Genomic DNA, 19,177 nt, shown 5'->3' on the forward strand with positions numbered 1-19,177 from the left:
CCTTCATGAGAACTCATTGATAAAACGGCAGCCGGAAATGGACCTGCTGATAGGAATATAAATAAGTAGAAAGCCAGGCATGAGTGGTGCACTATGTGTTCACTATGTGTTCACTATGTGTGCACTGTGTTCACTATGTGTTCACTATGTGTGCACTATGTGTTCACTATGTGTGCACTATATGTTCACTATGTGTGCACTATGTGTACTATGTGTTCACTATGTGTGCACTATATGTTCACTATGTGTTCACTGTGTGTGCACTATGTGTTCACTATGTGTGCACTATGTGTTCACTATGTTTCACAGGCACCACACATGCTAATCATGATTCACACTTAATGTAAACATGTACTCTTGGCTTTTCTGAAAGGGCCAAAAATGCACACAAACAACATAAATCCTGCTAAGATGTGAACAAGGTCATGCACTGAACCTTTGCAGCTAACGCGTTCACATCGCAAATCTAAAAAAGCTTGAAAACATAACCATGCACAGAAATAATTACCAAACTGAAATATCAACCATATAAACTTATGAATTAGGAATAGACATGCTACATGTAGCTTTTAAGCCACGAGTATACAATGGAGGTCTTCTGCTTCCAGACAGTATGTCTGAGACACTGTATCTATATATGTACTTTTATTTTTAAAGCAGTGTATGTTAATAGATGCATTTATAGATTTTTGACTTTTCAATAAAAGTATTAAATATGAAGACGCAAAGAGAAATCAAATTGTGTCCCTGTCTTTATTAATAGTTTAATTATTGATTCATATTTCATTGATTAACTGATAAGCGCTTCTCTCAGGTCTCATTGTGGGCCAGCGATGCTGTGCATGCTCTTGCCTTGCTGAGTTCTCCGCCCCTTTTGTGTTCCCATTAAAATTCACATGGGCATCACAATTCATGAGTCTACTTCTTCTTCCGCCCCCACATGGAGAGCCACAAAGACTGTTTTCAGAGCCCGGCTCGGTCCTTCAGGAGGATGCTAAAAATATCCCAGCAACCCAGCTGGAGAGAGAGAGAGAGAATGACTGTATTGCATGTCTGAGAGTCCAGCAAGCCTAAAGGTGCTTAAGACAACCTTCCCTTTGTTCCCTACCATGTACCTGCCACTTGAGGAAGAGTTAAAGTGTGAGAGTGGGCCTGAGAAGAGGCGCCGGTAGACGGAGTGTTTAGCGTGGATCTGCAGCTGCCTTCTCTGCCTTCTTGCACATGTATTTATTCTAGTCATTGGGTCCTGATTAGCATAGCAAAGCCCACAATAAGTGTGGCAAAAATCATAAGTAACATGATTTCTTCTGAACTCAACTGCCACTGGACAGTTCACCTTTGACAACGCCATTGTTTCTGTATATCATTCATTTTTAAGTGGTTTTAGGTCACTGCTCCCAATATGCCTAATTTTCTTTTTCTATTTGCCCTTCTAACCAACAACTATATCATGGATTTGTAAGTTATCAGGGTCCAAATTTTTTATCCCTTAGCCTAGAAGTACAAATGGCCAGTTTGGAGCCATGATTTCCATGATTTGAATTCAAGGTTCCATGATTTCAACTCAAATCATTTAAATTGTCCGTACAGGTAATCAGTGCCAGTGTTATGAAAAGCAGTAAAATGGTCAGAGATGTTCATGTTTCATTGGCACTGCCAGCTATCGAGCCAAAGGAAACACCCACAGACATCTTTCCCTCCACATTTCCGACAGCTGATGAGATTTCTCAGTTCCTTGTCACCACGGCAGCAAAATAAACAAGTTCAAGGTGTTTGCAGTTTCATGGGTGTGCAAGTATGGAGGGCCGCTGGTGGGCTTTGGGCTGCGTAAAGCATTCGCACTGTCAACGCACATCGTTCATAAATCACTTTTTCTGAATTTATGAGCAGATGTGCGCAAAGACATTTGTGCAATTCAGCCTCTGAGCTCCCACAAGGCTCCCAGGCAAACTCACACCAAAGAAATGATGACTCCCGTGGGAGTCCCACTGCCTGCTGCTCTGGAACAAGAAAAGTTCCGGACTAATAACAGAGTGCTTATTCTACAAAATGCTTGTGTTCTTAAAATAATTCTGTATAATAAAATCTGCACTTTAAAGAATGTGTGTGTGTGTGTGTGTGTGCGTGTGTGCGCGTGTGTGTGTGTGTGCGTGTGTGTGTGCGTGTGTGTGTGTGCGTGTATGTGTGTGTGTGTGTGTGTGTACGTGTGTGTGTGTGTGTGTGTATGTGTGTGTGTGTGTGTGTGTGTGTGTGTGTGTGTGTGTGTGTGCGCGTGTGTGTGTGTGTGTGTGTGTGTGTGTGTGTGTGTGTGTGTGTGTGTGCATTTTATTAATTGGGTAATCTCCACTGGTTCACACATTGCAACTGCTCATAATGCTGGCACTAGAAAATATCTCCAGGAAAAAATCTCTAGTTAAAAGTTAAATTCAGATATGGCCTTTGTCTCTCTTGCTGTTCATTGTGATGTTTTTACCCCCTTCAAGTGAAAAATGTCATCATAAAAGGGATTATAAAATAATCCAGTTAAAGGTTTGATTTAAAAATTAACTCAAGCATTTATATGTCTACCTCTACTTTACCTGCACTCAACTGTACTTTACACCAGCTACTTGTTTGGCATTACTGTCGTATCTCTGCTTTCTCAGGTTCCTGCTGTTTTCTTTTAACTTTTGCTGTTATTAAAGTCACTTTGTGTGTGTGTGTGTGTTTGTGTGTGTGTGTGTGTGTGTGTGTGTGTGTGTGTGTGTGTGTGTGTGTGTGAGAAAGAGAATTTCAGCTCCATTTCTTTGTTACCATGGAAAAACCTCAAGTATAGAACGATTACATCTCGCTCTGACCAAACAAAGTCCTTCCACGATACTGTATCTTTAGCCTCCTCAGCATGTCTGAGCATTACTTCTACCTGATCTAATTTACCTAATGTCTTAACAGCAGAAACAGGATTTATGATGTGAAATCACACTTCCGCTCTAAAATAGAAAACCTGTAACTAAGATCCCACACTGTCATAAGCTCTACTAAGGCAGTGGTGGCCAACCCTGCTCCCCTCCGCTCCTGTGACACCCGGAATAACTACTGTGATTGCTCTGAACAGACTTTAGCCATAGCCGCATAATGGGCAACACACACACGCGCGCACAACGCATCAACCTAGGTAGAGTGACTTTTTGACCAAAATCTATCAGACGCTGGTTGATTGAGGGCACCTCAGAGGATGACACAAGTGTGTGACGTAGAAGTTGTGGGCGTTTGTTTTAGCGATCACCCTCTTCCTTTGGAGAGACAGCTGGGCTGGAATGCTTATCCTCTCACTGGTTTCACTGGCTGTGGGGTCTTCAGAAAAGCAGAACAGACAGTCCTGTTATACAATGTTATAAGCAGAAATCTGCATTTGCATGCACACATTCACAGGGTTATGCACACACTCTGACTTACATGCTTACGCGCACAGATATATACACACCACACACACACAGATGCACACACACATGCACGCACAGTAAATGTGTGGCACGCAGCAAGAATTAATTTTGTGAAAAAGAGTATCCTTATATAAGTAGAGTTTTAAAATTTGGTTTCACTGTGACCTTGGTCCCAGGAGGTTAACTTTGTTAACTCACACATGAACACACATAGGGTCACATGCTCTGATAACATTTAACTATTTCCAAAGATGTCAGTATGATATATGACATAAGGCACATTATTGTTCTTGTTGATTGATTAATAATTGAATTTCGATATCTTGTTCACTGCTTAGCTTCAAACAGCTCGTGAGCGTGTGACATATCCCCAGGATTATCTCACAGAAGCTCATATTCTTAGTCATTTTTAAAACTGACTGTTAATGTGTTTTCTGCAAGAAATTCAACCAAGTTACTTTAGTGATTTACTGTCTTATTAAAAATAAATCGATGGCTGTTATTCACACAATGTTTCTTTCTTTTATTTTATATTTCATAGTTTATTTTGCTGTCCATAAATAAACCTGGTTTGAAATGGGAGTTCAGTGACAACTGACTCTATACCTTGGAGATGGTAGAAATGGTTTTGAGTAGAGCAGTGTTTCGCTAAGAGTTAAAAATATGTATCATTGAATATCTTTGAAGAACATTTTCTCTCTGTATGTGTGTGTGTGTCTGTGTGTGTGTGTGTACGTGTGTGTTGTCAGTGACATCAGAACTGCTGGACTCTCTGGCCTTTGCGCTCTCTGATCTCACCTCGCTGACTCCTGTCTCCTGCTTGAGACATCAACACTGATTCTCAACAATGGGTCTTTGGGTTTGTTTGCATGCCGCATAGTAATTTGTAGATCATTAATTAGGGAAAATATTCATGTGAAACTGGACATGGTTTTGACTTCTATAATAAATAGTTTAAGTATAGATAAATAAGAAAATGATTTATAAATGAAGAGAATTAATTTATATATGGAGATGTGTTTTCTATGGTCTGTTAGGTCATTTCTGAGAGAACAATAGGTGTTTAGCTATATAACTGTGCGGTGGACGTCTGATCGGCCACGGTTAGCTGAAAAACAAGAAAGAAACAAAGCATGTCAGTCACTAAAGGAGATATCCCCAAAATATGCTTTTGTTGCACTGCCTGGAAATCAAGGTAACAGGTAACAGGTCTTTCGCTCTTTAATACTGTTCCTCACTAACTCCTAAGGAAGAACGCAGTGACGCCGCTGTCATTAACAGTGAGTTCTCACTTGTATCACCCTAACTCATTATCAGCTCCTAAGGAAGAACATGACAACACCTCATTTGTTATCTAACAGAGAGTATTTATCCATTTGGTCATATTTTAAAAGAGATTTTCTGAAAAACTTGGCGATAAGACATAACATACAGTGAATCATATTTTCCCATGACACATCTCCTATTAACAATGTCTTCCAAGGATAACTGTTCAGTAGAAACAGGCACGCTTACAGCAAAAGAGTGAGGTAAGCAAACTCTCCGACTACAGCGAGGTAGGCAAACTCTCCGACTACAGCAAGGTAAGCAAACTCTCCAACTACAGCGAGGTAGGCAAACTCTCCAACTACAGAGAGGTAAGAAAACTCCCCGATTACAGCGAGGTAGGCAAACTCTCCAACTACAGCGAGGTAGGCAAACTCTCCGACTACAGCGAGGAAAGCAAACTCTCCGACTACAGCAAGGTAAGCAAACTCTCCAACTACAGCGAGGTAGGCAAACTCTCCAGCTACAGCGAGGTAGGCAAACTCTCCAACTACAGCGAGGTAGGCAAACTCCCCGATTACAGCGAGGTAAGAAAACTCCCCAATTACATTGAGGTAGGCAAACTCTCCGACTACAGCGAGGTAAGCAAACTCTCCGACTACAGCGAGGTAGGCAAACTCTCCGACTACAGCGAGGTAAGCAAACTCTCCGACTACAGCAAGGTAAGCAAACTCTCCAATTACAGCGAGGTAAGCAAACTCTCCAACTACAGCGAGGTAGGCAAACTCTCCAACTACAGCGAGGTAGGCAAATTCTCAGACTATTTTGACAAGTGTTCCATGCGTAGGCTGATATCTGATGCACACAGCGCCAAATATACAGAAACTTATAAGGTTGCTCATCAAAAATCACAGGCAGGAGGCTGATGAGTAGAAAGTAAGGTGTCCCTTGCTTCTCCGCTTTTTGTGCTCACATTAATAAAGATAATCAAATGTGTTTAGACATCAAAGTGTTGGAATAAGCTACTTGAATAATTCAGTTCACCAGGCTGCATGTAAGAGTCATTAAATGCGCGATTCATGTTGATGTGATCAGTAATGAACTAATAGTTATTGTAAAGAAGCCATGATCAGGCAGTAGTTCTCTGGAATATAAGACTCAGTACATGTTGTTTAGTTAAACTACTGTAAGCATTAACTGACCATAACATATGGAGGAAGTGATTTTGGTGTTAATGCAACATTATGCATCTGTCCCTGCTTTCAAACTAACTGTCAAACCGCATTATGAAGTCTTTCCCTGCTCCCAACGTATAATCAGATAAGAGGCCATTTAAATTAAAATGAGGTGTCATTGCTGGCTTATGATGAACATGGAGGAATGCTTAAGAAACGCTTGCATTTTATGAGATGCGTCGCCACCGCTGGGAAATACAGTGAAATACGGTGAAAACTCAGCAGGGAGCCACTTGTTCACCAGCTATAAGAAAATACTGTGGTTTCCAGCAGGTTGCAAGTCCTTCCGATTGCACTACTGATGGCAGTTTTAGTAAAAGGTAATTTGTACAGAACAGCATTTTGAAAGCATTCCTGTCCATGCTTATTTTAAGGCTAATTTAATGCTAATCCAGTGTAGTACAATGATCAGTCATAGAGCGTAACTACTGCCTGGGTTGATGTGCTGTGGTAATTTCCCCTGCCTGGTCTTGGCGAGACTACAGAAGCTCTACAGTGTGGCTCTGCCGGTTTGGTGGCCTTCTCGTTACCAGGCTTGAGGGACGTAACTGCTGAACCATGTCAGGAATCGTGTCAGTACGGTGAGTCATGTGCTCTCTCCTTTTCTGCTTCGTCTGTTTCATCGCACCATCCAGTGTGCTCTGAAGGCACCTGCTTGCACTGGGCACTATAAAAATGGGTTATAAGCACCACTGTAACCCTTTTAGTGGTGCAGGCAGCAGCACTGATGTGGGGATTCAAGCCCCGTCTGTGCTGAATGCTGGTGGGCACATCCAGTCTGCCCAGCCGCCAACAACTCCACCCGCTGGCTGTGTGCTCCCATAGATCCAGCACTGCACCACCAGTGTTAAACCTCCAGTGCTGATAGGAGATGGAACAGAATATCTTTAATGCCACTACAACCGCCAGCAGCAGTGTTAAATCTCTAGTGATGTGGCCTAGCAACCAGACCGAACATAGATGGTGGCAAATCTCATGCTCCTACATCAGGGGAGGCAGGTGTCTGTCTTCACCCTCTAGACTGACAGTAACAGTAAGCTGGGAGAGAGAGAGAGAGAGAGAGAGAGAGAGAGAGAGAGAGAGAGAGAGAGAGTGAGAGAGAGAGAGAGAAAGAGAGGGAGAGAGAGAGAGGGAAAGAGGGAGAGAGAGAGGGAGAGAGGGAGAGAGAGAGAGAGAGAGAGAGAAGGAATGCTTTTGAATCTGTATGTCAGCAGCAATGCCCCTAGCAAATGACAGATGTCACTCGTCTGCATGGCACGGCTGTGATTCTGGGTCAGAATTCATCCCAACACCATCCTCTGCTTCAGTAATCTTACTAATTAAGAGACAGAGAAGGGGAGAGAGAGTGAGAGAGAGAGAGAGAGAGAGAGAGAGAGAGAGAGATATGGAGAGGGGGTCCAAGCATTGCAGCTTGAAAACAGTCGCTTTCATGCTTACCTCCCTATAATTACGGAGACAGAAGGCTATTTTTCAAGAGGTTTTCTGGACAGATATATTGTCCCTCCCTTATAATTGCTTTCCTTTCTCCCTCTCTCCCTCCTTCTTTCTTCCCCATCTATCTCTCTGTCCCTCTCTTGCCGTCTCTCTTTTTCAGTCGTGCGCTCCGCTATCTCTGTTCCTCTTCCTCCCCCCTCAGCCTCTCTTCCTCTCTTCCTCCAATTTCTTCCTCCCTCTGGCATTGATGATCCTTGACCTCTGCTTCCCTGGCCCAGACCAGATGGAAAATGGTGTGTTGCGTTCCTGTCAGCCTCACAGAGAGCCGACCTTCCCGCACCACGGCCGGTGCGATGTTCTCCTGGCTCTCAGGCTTTTGAGCTCGGCACGCCTCCGCCCCTCAACAACGACACTCAGAGAAGAGAAGTCAATGCGTTGGCACTAATGACACGCTTAATTCTACTCGCTCCCTTCCTCTCCCACGCACTCAGAGTTCTGAGTCGCTACGCTCACACACATGCGCCGAGTTCCTTGGGGGTGGGGGGTGGGTGTTGGGGTTGGGGGCAGTGGAGGGGGTGGTTGGTGAAAATGTCACTGGAGACAGAAAGAGGCACGCAAGTCACATTATTATTGACATTTTCTGGTTCTATTCAAATGAGAAGGTCATATTCCCTATTTTTATAACATTATGAGACTAGGCTACAAATTAAACCATAATGAAAACAATATTTCAAGTTGGTTGGGAGATGGTTTTACATATAATGACCTCTGAGATTCATTTCTCACTACTTGCCAAGGAGACCATGAGACATAAATTTTTCATATCCATTTATTTTTCTTGCCTGCTTGTATTATGTCAAGTTTCCATATGTTTATTTTTTCCAATCAAATGCGTATGCTGGTACTCTTTTAGCAACTACGCTCCAGTTAACTGTGTTTGGACATCATGAACATAAATTTGTCCATGTTCTGAGAGTTGCTCTACTCATTATCAAGAGCACTTCTAATAATAAGGTTGGAAATGTGTGTGTCGATCAGTGGCTTGTGTTTATGTCCTTGGGTTGCCTAGGACAGCATGATGAGATCTCCAGCTGGGTTTCAGGGAAAAGGTAGTAAGAATATTAACAGAGGGTCCAAACCGCATTTCTGTTCAAGTTTTCAGATATCATTACATTTGGGTAAAATGAACTCTTTCGTTTAGGATTAATGACACATGCTAAAGGATTTGTGCCAAATGCACACAGGACTTGCACTAATACAGCTGACATTAACAATGCTGCAAATGGGGGAAAAAACACTACTTGGAAAATGGAACGAGCATCAAATATATAAAATTATAGCATGCTCTGTTCCAAACCACAGCCCAGCTCGAGGTGTCATTTCATATCTGCACTGTACCCCCCCCCCCCATTCACACACACACACACACACACACACACACACACACACACACACACAGACAGGCAAGGCTCAGATTTGCACATGCACTTTATGCACGAAGTGAGCACATGAATTAAATAGTTTTTTTCTAAAATCCAGTCACCTGAAGGGTGGCCTTTTTCTTCCCCTGTGTCAGAAAGGCCCAGAGCCTGAGGGTGAGGCAGATATACAGAGCTGCTGGGTTAGAGTTCCCTCTCAGGTTTTATGGCTCCCTCCTCATCCAGTCTGATGTAGTGAGCTGAATAGGGGCCAGTCTGCCCCCTGGCATGTGCACACACAAAAAAAATCTAATGGGTCTGAAATGCTTTTAAGCGGATCGGCGTCTCGGAATCGATTAGTCAACAAATAGGTCTTTTTAACAAGTCAGGGTAAAAGGTCACTAACCTCCGGTTTGTGTTTCACCATTAAGGCCTCTTATTCTGTTATGGACCTGCACTTCTCTGGAAGCCAGTGGCCATGATTACAATTCATTTATGTCTAATGAGCTTCCATAATCTCACTATTATTATTACACTTTGCTTGTAAATATTTCCTCTGCCCTAGTGTCCTCAGCCAAGAGGGCACGCTTCCAGACATGTCCTAATTTCAAGAAGAAAAAAAAACATACACCAGTTTCCATTTGTCCGCTAGGTTCATCTAGCATGCTTTGGCATCTCAGATCGTAGGCAGAAACCTAAAAGGTTAATACAGAAATGAAAGGGCTGTGTGCATGTCTGAGGCCGCTGGGCCCTGGTATCAGTGGTTCTCTCCAGCTGGAGCGGGAGAGTAAGCTCAGTAATACACAGGCAGTGTTTTGGTTAGCTGAACACACCCATGACCCTCTACTTCCGCCCTTGACCCCAGTTTGCTGGATACTCAATTTTGTACATTTGCAGCCATTGTGCCTTCTGTTGAAACAGAAATCATGTAATATAAAGCAGAGCACTTTGGTTAATAATTTGGTATTTTGGTTAATAACATTATTTAGGAAAAAAAAACAGTAAATGTCATTCTTTCTATGCTTTTGTTAAAGCAATGAGGTAGTGACTGAAATACTGTTACATTGTATAGTTTTATATGCATAAATAAAACCACCTACAATTCAATAAATGCAAAAATCCATAAATACTAATTACATGCATCTGCGTGTTTTATCATATGCAGACAGGAAAATCAATGCAGGCAACAGAAGGCAGGTGAAGGCTGAGTTAAGACTTGTCTGATCGCTATGGCGATAACCATTACCATAACTTCCACCTCCACTCATGCTGTAGATAACACAGGAAAGCAAGACTAAGGCCTCTAAAAACCAAACAACTGTCATTGTGTGCTGAAAAGAAAGGAGCAAAACTGGGTGAAAATGCCATTTGCATGTGCTGACTATTGTGCCTAGATTGATCACATTTGCTCCAGTCTAAAATGAGTAATTACAGTTGTCAGCATGTGATGGCTGAGTCATTCACGACAATGTTGTAAACATCTGTATGACTCCCCCTTTATTTCCATTGCACTCGCATCCCTGCCCTGTACTGGGAGTAGTGGAAAACGCACCAGGTCCAGGCATTCGGACAGGTTTGTTTTCTAGTGGTGCCGGGCAGTTCTGGTTCTGCTGCATCCAAACCTTTACCCACTTTGAGATCATAATTTTGAGATTATTTTTCCACGTTGTAGCACCGTTCCTGAGCCAGTTGTCTGAATTTATAGCATCGTTCTTTAGCCAGATGTGCTGTGGAATAATAGGACTTGACAGGTGACCTTGAAGTTCTGATACAGCTTCCATGTAATTGAATTCTACATCACTGGTGGCTAAGATTGTATTTATTGGTCAGAAACCAAAATAAAATATTTTGCCAAGTCGTGACTCATGACCTACGCTCCCTTACACAACACAAATCTAGAACAGACAGATTTTCAAAAAGGCCACATGCTGCCTGTACCAGAGGTGCAGGAGATCACAGAACCTGTCCACAAGAGTACATAACCTAGATAGTATCCCAGAACCAGATAGTAGCCATAGTAGTCCAGAACCCATCCAGGAGAGTTCAGAACCTATCCAGGAGAGTCCAAAACCCAGTCTGGAATGTCCAGAACCCAGCCTGGAGTGTCCAGATTCCAGGTAGGAGTCCAGAACCCAGCCTGGAGAGTCCAAATCCCAGATAGGAGCACAGAACCCAGCCTGGAGAGCTCAGAACCCAGCCTGGGGAGCCCAGAGCCCAGCTAGGAGAGTCCAGAGCTAAAATGTAATCAGACGGATTACTAGATTAACCTAAGCAATATCCACAGAATCTGTGATCAACTCATTCATTCTTCCTGCACCAAAAGTTGTACCGGAAAGCTACAAATGGATCCAATGGCATTGCAACTGGGATGCTATTCCCCTAATGCCTCAGCACTCTTCTATAAGCAATCAAGATAAGTACAGCAGTAACTCCGAGTTTCGAAACAGCGCTCTTATTAATGATCTTAATGCCATGCTTTCCACATCCCCCTTGGAGGGTGTCCTACATCAGTATTTGGCCTAGCATTGCATACCATCTCTTCCCTGGGTCTTTCAGAGGTAAACGGATAACTCAGAAGCCCAGATCCTCATAAGCGTCACTGGGTGTAGATGGATGGGGAGAAGAGGTGTGGGTGGTGAGTCTATGCAAACTCATATATGCACAGTACAATTATTCATAGGGCTTTGGCTACGGTGCAGATCAGAAACCAAAGCCTGTGGTGATTCATCTCCAATAACTCAAATTATACTAAACTAAATTACACCCAAACACACAGACATTCTGACTTGTTTTGAGCTGGAATGGTGTTTGAGCAGAGGCAGTAAACAGCGTATAAACCTGAGAGATTTAGGGATATCCTTTAAAACTGACAGCTTCCCTCAAAACAATTCTGATGTACTGGAGAAAAAAACTTGCCCTGTGTTTGAGGTTCATTACTGCAGCTCTCCACCAGAGTTATATCTTCACCATTTTTTCCACAAACCTTCAGTTTCCTGTCTTTGGGGGTGTGTGTATATGTGTGTGTGTGTGTGTGTGTGTGTGTGTGTGTGTGTGTGTGTGTGTGTGTGTGTGTGTGTATGTATGTGTGCGTGTGTGTGTGTGTTATTTTACATATTTTTGTACAATTTCTATATTCAACATTTGGAAAAATGTTGACACATTAATTGCGATAAACGTTTTTTTTCAAGTGACATTTAGGCCTTGGCTCTTATTAAGCAGATCGAGGATGATCTCCGCAGGCTATAGTCTTGGGATTGGTCTTTTGCTTTTTGTAACCTCCAAACACAGCTTCATCCGGTCTGTTCCGTCCCAGGAACCCAGGAGACGCAGCCTGCTTGCATACAATTAACAAGTAGTCAACACCAGTGTGTCTTAACAAAAAGGCAAAGGACGAGAGGTATTTTAAAAATTCACGTTAGGCATGTATTGGTTTTACTTTTACCTCAGGGAGGGCCACAAAATGCAGGACTCTAGATTTGGAATTGCTAGATAAGTCATCATGTATTTATTATTAATGATTGAGAAGCACTGTTTCACAAGCAAGTAGAGACATCTGTATGAAATACAGCTATTAGGTTTGCTGGATAAACACATTTGGAATTATCTTCCTGTCACTGATGCATATTAAAGTTTTTTGTTTTATTTTATATTTTTCTATGTGCACTTACGACGTTTGTGTGGCTTTATGGTCCAAAAACAGTCATAAGTCATCTTACACAACCATTTTGCAACCATTATCTCTTAGTATTAAACCTGCTGTTTCAGTTACTGTGCCGTTAAGATGGCTTTGAGCTAAAAAAAAATCTGCTCTGATTGGCTAACCTGCATTGTGCCTCATTCAAAAATCATTCAGGCTTAAATATTCCTGAGAACTGCAGTGGGGCTAAAATGATGAACAAATGCTAATGTATTGTTACTTAAAGAGCCAACTAAAATGCCTTGATTAGTTTCCATTTTTGCAGTTCTCCTCAGGGGCTTAGCCCCCTATTCATATATATCTAGTGACACCCCTTCCTGTGATAGTCAAATTCACCTGTGAGAATCTTGTGAGAATCTACGAGAACCTAGTATATCCTAGCAGAACCTAGGCAGAACATAGCTCCTGGCCCAAGGTCCAGTGCCCCAGGGGTACACTGACAGACTCAGCATAGACACCTGCACTGAACATCACAGCTTCCGGCAGTCATACCTGAACTTTCTGTCTGTCAGTCTAAGTCAGCGTGGAGCTGTGGAGACAACTATCAATCACTGTATTTCCCCATTTTTCTCCCTCACGCTCACACCAGAATTTAGTTACAGATTTTCTTTTGAATGCATATATATATATTCTCAACATGTGCAGCTGCTAAAGCTCTAAGAATGATCCTTGGGTTTGATGTTTACGAGGTGTTGTCATTTACATTTTCTGCATTAAGGTTAATCCATTTATCCTCCTCTTCAGGTTTTTTTTTTATTTTTATGTGTCTCCCTATATTATCTCTCCTGGCTGCACGGCAGATTTCTTCACGGGGACAATGAAGCTACTGATCGCCTGACATCCATCCGTCGTCTGCCTGTCAGCCTTTCCGTCCGTCTATCTATAAGTAAGCGATCTCTTTGTTTCCGTTTGAACGTCTCAGTGTGGCTGCGGGTTGGTCACCTGCTTGGCGCAGGCATACTTAGAAGCCCGCCCCCTCCTGACGCACCGTCATGGCAACATCACGGGCAGAGCAACACAGGCACGGGCCATAGCAGGCTAAGTGCGTAAAAACAAATCCATATAAGGCTGGCTTTCAGAAATACCACTCTGTGCCCTCTCCACGGCTCCGAATCTGAAATGACACTCCTAGCTACTCGAGAAACTAATTAGGCAGAGGAGCTGTCTGCACATTTACAGTTTATGGAAATTATGATGGTGATAACTAGTAGAGCCAGAACTCCGCCGTGGATTGCTGAATGTGGAAGATGGGGTTTTATCACTCTCTGAGAAATATATAACACTAATACGAGAAATGGTTTCTTGAGACAAAGTATGATTTAATGTATGTAGGGGTTATTGCAAGAGGCAAATGTGATTCCTCATGTTAAAATGCCTCCTTTATCTCTGTATACTGACACTTTTATTTTGCCAGGGATGCCCCTGCTTTCTGTTCTGGTTCCATTGTGAGAACATGTTTTAGGAGATCCTTTATCTGTAAACGCAATACAGCTAAGCGGCACACAGTGTTAATGCATCTTCCATCATCTCCGCTCAGCTCAAGCGGTCTCGCTGTTCTGAGACCGACTCTGAGCATCTGTACCATGCTGCCATTAGTACAGAGGCTTACTGGAGGCTTGGGCAGCATAAGGTCACAACCCCTCCCTTCCACGGTCGTTCCATCAGGGATACTCATCACCACCGTGCCCACACGTTTTCCACATGAGAAAAGGAGCTCAACCAAATACAGCAACCTGAAGTGATCAAATCACCCTTAGGTGGGATATGAAATAGTAGGGGGAAAATGAGAGCAACTTATTTTTCTGTACGGATGTTTTGATTTGTTTTTTGATTATTTATTATTATTATTATTATTATTATTATTATTATTATTATTATTATTAACACAAGAGTCTAGGAAGACAATTGATATAGGGAGAAGAAACTGAGCATCTGGTTTTAAACTCATATTATTTTAGTACACTTGAGCCTGGCTGAGCTGTTGGTCATCTACAAGTACTTTCAAATACATGTGTCAGTGGAGGTAAACGACATTTTTTGGTGTTCCTTTATCTTTTCCTTCAGGCCATGAGACTAAGAATAGATTTGTGTACTTTTCTTGTCAATTTGAGCTTTGTTGTTGTAGTTAGTCAATGAAACATTTTTATGAATGGAATGGACTGTTTATGTTTCGGGGTTTGCGGGGCTTGTGCTTTGCTGTCTTTTCTCTTCCTGAAAGCAAGAAATAAAGAAATAATTCCACATAGATTTTTTTTTTATAATATTCAATATGTTACAGCTAATTTACATCCATTTTAATACCATCATTAAAACAACTCAACTTATAGCATTGCAGCTGGCAAAAGGTGCACTACCCCACGTGTTCGTTCCTACTGGCTGCACAGTCAGTGAAGTCTTCCTAAACAACGGTTGGACCGCTCATTACAAACTGTTCAAGTCAAGTACAGCGGAGCTTTCGCAAAGCTAAGGACCATCAGGTCCTGCAGTAGATCACACACTATTTTGGTGTTCCTCATTATTTTTGCCTCGTTCTTTCGATTCTGTCTGGGTACTGTCGCAGCTCCTGGCATTACCGCCAAGACTAAAAGCCCGAACGGTTCCGTTTTCGGTACATTGTGTCTGGGCTCCCAGACACGTTTTCCGGTTCGTTATTAACCTCGGCAAACATGAAGAATGCAGAGCAGGCCGGGACGTTTCGCCTCCTGATTGCATTACAAACACCACAGAAGACCTTTCTGAATGCAGCACGTAATCAAGCAATGCCATCAGCAGTGATTAAAGAGGGTCTTCCTTTAACTTCTTACACAGCCTTGTGGCTAAAATTGACTGGGCGATAGCGTGAGGTGCACGGGTGATGTAACGAGCTACCCAGGTATGAGTCAGAGGCTTGGTGCAGTGCAGCTCCCTTAGCTGGAGGCGCATTAGATTTCAAGATTTCACATCAAACGGAGGCCGGAGACGATCGTCCGGCGTGGTCCGGATGCCTCGACCGCGAGGTTCTGTTCTCGTCTCTCTCTCCCCCGTGACAGGAGCCCGGAGCTGTAATAAGTGTGAAGATGTTGCCCAGATTACTTCCGTTCTACGGTGGTGTGTGGCGGAGGCTCTCGTTGGTCTCTTTCTGCCACTTTGCATGAGTCTCTGCTTCACGACATCAAGACTCCGCTGCTCTCTTGACATTATGTGGTCTCAGCGACTCCAGATTTGGGGTCTCTGTCTGCTAACGATGCCAAAGAGCTTGTCGGGACGTTTTTGCAGTGTCCTTGTCGCTGGACTTTACACGTCAAAATCAGTGGCCTGGTTGTAGCAAAACAGTTAAGCATAAACAGTGCGAGACTGTCCCAAAGACAGACACCTCACGGAAACGGACGCCTAAGCAAATGGACCGAAATCATTCAGCGTGATGAACTTTCTGAACTTTCTTTTAAAGAAGACTCATTGACTGACCACATGACTCTGACATGTAGTGCACATGTAAGGCTTTATTGACTTTATAGTTTGATCCGAGTATAATCAATACATTTGCTGTGCATACAGGGGGTACAATGGAGACAGCAGGCCAACTTTACAGGGGAAGAGCGGAGCAGATGAGCGTGTTTAGTCACGCACCCTTCCGCTCCTGCTAACCTGTCATCTGTTGGCAGCTCACTGGCATGCTGAGGGTGACCTTGTTCACAGGATGAGACAGCAATCATACGCAGTAATAAAGTGCCAATAGAGGCAACAAGCATGACAGAGTGCCTTTGGGATACACCGCCACCTACTGAAGAAAAATAAAAGCACAGTATATACAGTAAGGTTGCATTTGGTTGCAGTATTGTTTGAAATGGTCATCTTTGACTTTAAAAACCTCACTTTAACCTCTAAATAAAAACCTACCCCAGATAAAGTGGAAAGCACCATTTGGTGTCAAAAAGTAGTTAAAAGTTCATGTTACTTGTTCAAAACAAATAATGGAAAAGTATTAAAATGTCGATTCAAACAATGCCTTGGCATTCAAGAGCACACAGTGCCTGAATAACTAGAAATGCAGTAGTTTCAGTGTAAGAGCCTTAATCTTTTATTCTAAATTCAGTTAAAGTACATCCAAATTCCAAGACTCTGTTAGCGCATGAATGGCGTTCCTAGTGCAGGAAGCCAGACTACACCTGGCATGAAGCAGACATCACCCAGCACCCTGGCCTGAACATCTGAAGAGAGGTCTCACTGTAACAAACTGTAACCAACATATATTCTACAAGTGCATACATGTAAATACAGCATGCCTGACTCCTTAAGGTTTCATACACAATAGTGCTACCTGAAAAGGTTAAAGGCACATTCGTGTTTTCTAATAATAAATAAATAAATAGAAGCTGATTCATGTCATCCAACATGAAATTCTAAGAGTCAATAAAGTGTGTCTAAAACTGAAGACCAGCGAATAAAAACCAAATGGTCAGGCGTGCTACAGTTATCTTAAAGAAGAGAATAGTCCCAAGGTCTCATCCCAGGTTACTTCCATTCCAGTAGGGCTTCAATACATGTGCACTACACACTGTTCATTACTTATACAGTCAAGATAATGTGCAATAACTGGTCATTTTAATAACTGGTCTTTTTGATCTATTCTGCACATATTTGTTTCTTGCATATTTATTTATATTCTTTGTTTCTCTGTTATACCTCACATGCTGCTTCACATGAGTTTCCCTCCCATGTTCAATAAAGTTCACTAACATTCTAGAGGCTACAGAATTGGGGAAAAATTACTTGACTGTACCGTTACCCAAAATAATTCAGCATATAGGTGTATATAATTTCTTAAATTATTTCTTAATGCCAGATAAGATAGCACAAAATGCTAAAGTGTAGAAACACCATTATCCTTTGATCAGATCTCCTCAATCTCCAAATGCACAGAAGTCAGGTCAGTCCTGTGCTGGGTCTCCTGCAGCTGTAACTGGTTCTGTGCTGAACTGGATAAACCCTTCATATTGCACTTGTCAAACTCGGCTGTGATTTCAGCCAGAGTCTTCCCTTTGGTCTCAGGTAGGGTAAGCCTAATGTAGATGGCTGACACCACACAGATCCCACAGAAGGGAACGAAACAGAACTGGCCCAGGCTGTTCACTATGAAAGGGAAGGCCATCCCCACCAGGAAAAGATTAACCCACATCATAGAGCCAGCCAGCATATAAGCTGCAGGCCGGGCCTTCTGGTCGAAGAGTTCGGTGGGCAGTATCCCGGTCACCCCCGCCGGACCCATGCCGAAGCTAAGGATGTAAGCAAAGATGCACGCCATGCTCAGGTAAGGCATGCCGGCCACCTTGCCCTGCAAAGAGAGAGACAGGGTAAAGACCACAGCCCAGCCACTCATCAGCACGTACCCACCCAGGAGGAGCTTCCGCCGGCCCACCCTCTCTATCAACAAGTTAGACATGATGGCGGCGGCAAACTCGCAAGCGCCCGTTCCAATGGTGGCGTACTGGATCTTCTCCACGCCGATGCCAGCCTCCTGGAAGATGTAGGAGGCATAGAAGTAGATGGAGTCGTTCCCACACAGCATCATGCTGCTGCTGGCTGCCATGACGACACACAGCTGTCGGCGGAGGTCGCCGTCGGCAAGCAGCTCCCACGGGGATTTGGCGCGAGCCTCCCCGGTGGCCTTCTGCTCCTCCAGGATCTCCTCCATCTCGGCGTCGGACGCCTCACGGCCCCGCAGGCGGCCGAGGGCGCGGCCACACGCCTCCCTGTCACCCCGGTCGATGAGCAGGTAGCGCGGGCTCTCTGGAAACCAGGGCAGGGTGAGCAGCTGGAGCAGGCCGGGGATGGCATTGCTGGCCAGGAGGTACGGCCAGAGCGCCTCGTCGCCCAGCACCTCGGTCAGACCGACCACCTGACCCAGCAGGATTCCCATGGCGGTGAAGACGGCACAGGAGAAGGCCACAGCGCCCCTCAGGGCCTTGGGAGCGCTCTCCCCAAAGTACATGGGCTGGACGTTCATGCTCACGCCTGCATTCACGCCGATAAGGACGCGAGCCACGACGATTATCTCGAAGGACTTTGCGGGCCGGCTGCTCAGGGCCATGACAGCACTGGCCATAAGGAAACAGTTGTTTAGCAGCAGCGTTTGCCTCCTCCCGCAGTGGATGGCCATGGGGCCAGCAAGCAAGGATCCCAACAGCCCACCGAGCGAGAACGCAGAAACAATGAGAGTCCACGTCAGCGTGACCTTGCTGGACGTCAGAGCCGTGCCCCATCTCTCCAAACACGTCTCATTAATGAACTTCTGAATGGATGTAGTAGGTGCGTTGATGATTGCAATATTGTAACCATACTGAAAGGTCCCCCCAATAGCAGCAGCACACACGGTCAGTGTCAGAGTCAAAGAACAACCCTTTCTGTCATTACCAGCTTTACTCATTTTAAATAATTAAAAAAAAAACGAACTGAAAGGTAACTTTTGAAATAAATAAAGGAGTTACATATAAAAGCTTGAGTCATACATAATGACAAGCAGTGCCCCAACCACCTAATAATCAACCAAGTAGCTCACACGGCTTTTTCACACTGTGGAATGAAGGTAGACACAAAATCACTTTCTAAATTTAACCTAAGCTTCCTTTTTTCAAAATAAAAGTCGTTACTGCTGCCACTTGCGCTACAAAAACATTGTCATGGTTAACCGTGAGAACAGTAAAGCATGGCTTTGAAATCGCATTCAAA

The 19,177-nt window shown here is 43.6% G+C and overlaps 1 protein-coding gene and 1 long non-coding RNA gene across 3 annotated transcripts; both read right to left on the reverse strand.

Annotated features, from left to right (window-relative positions):
• Nucleotides 1-762: 762 nt before the first annotated feature.
• Nucleotides 763-7,743, reverse strand: LOC118242445. The gene is made up of 3 exons (XR_004776865.1): nucleotides 7,361-7,743; nucleotides 3,207-3,333; nucleotides 763-1,017 (listed from the first exon to the last, which is right to left on the reverse strand). It is a non-coding gene; the product is annotated as an uncharacterized LOC118242445 (long non-coding RNA).
• Nucleotides 7,744-15,920: 8,177 nt separating this feature from the next.
• LOC113591433 (solute carrier family 2, facilitated glucose transporter member 11) lies at nucleotides 15,921-18,890 on the reverse strand. Of its 2 annotated transcripts, XM_035533572.1 has the most exons (2): nucleotides 17,868-18,890; nucleotides 15,921-17,783 (listed from the first exon to the last, which is right to left on the reverse strand). In XM_035533572.1, the coding sequence occupies exons 1-2, from the start codon at nucleotides 18,873-18,875 to the stop codon at nucleotides 17,343-17,345; spliced, it is 1,449 nt and encodes a 482-aa protein (XP_035389465.1). In that variant the 5' UTR covers nucleotides 18,876-18,890; the 3' UTR covers nucleotides 15,921-17,342. The 2 variants fall into 2 exon arrangements, with proteins under 2 accessions (XP_035389465.1, XP_026887720.2); XM_027031919.2 differs by having other exon boundaries at nucleotides 15,921-18,890.
• Between the last annotated feature and the right edge of the window lie 287 nt (nucleotides 18,891-19,177).

Source organism: Electrophorus electricus, chromosome 14 (genome assembly GCF_013358815.1).
Source record: "Electrophorus electricus isolate fEleEle1 chromosome 14, fEleEle1.pri, whole genome shotgun sequence".
NCBI lineage: Eukaryota > Metazoa > Chordata > Actinopteri > Gymnotiformes > Gymnotidae > Electrophorus > Electrophorus electricus.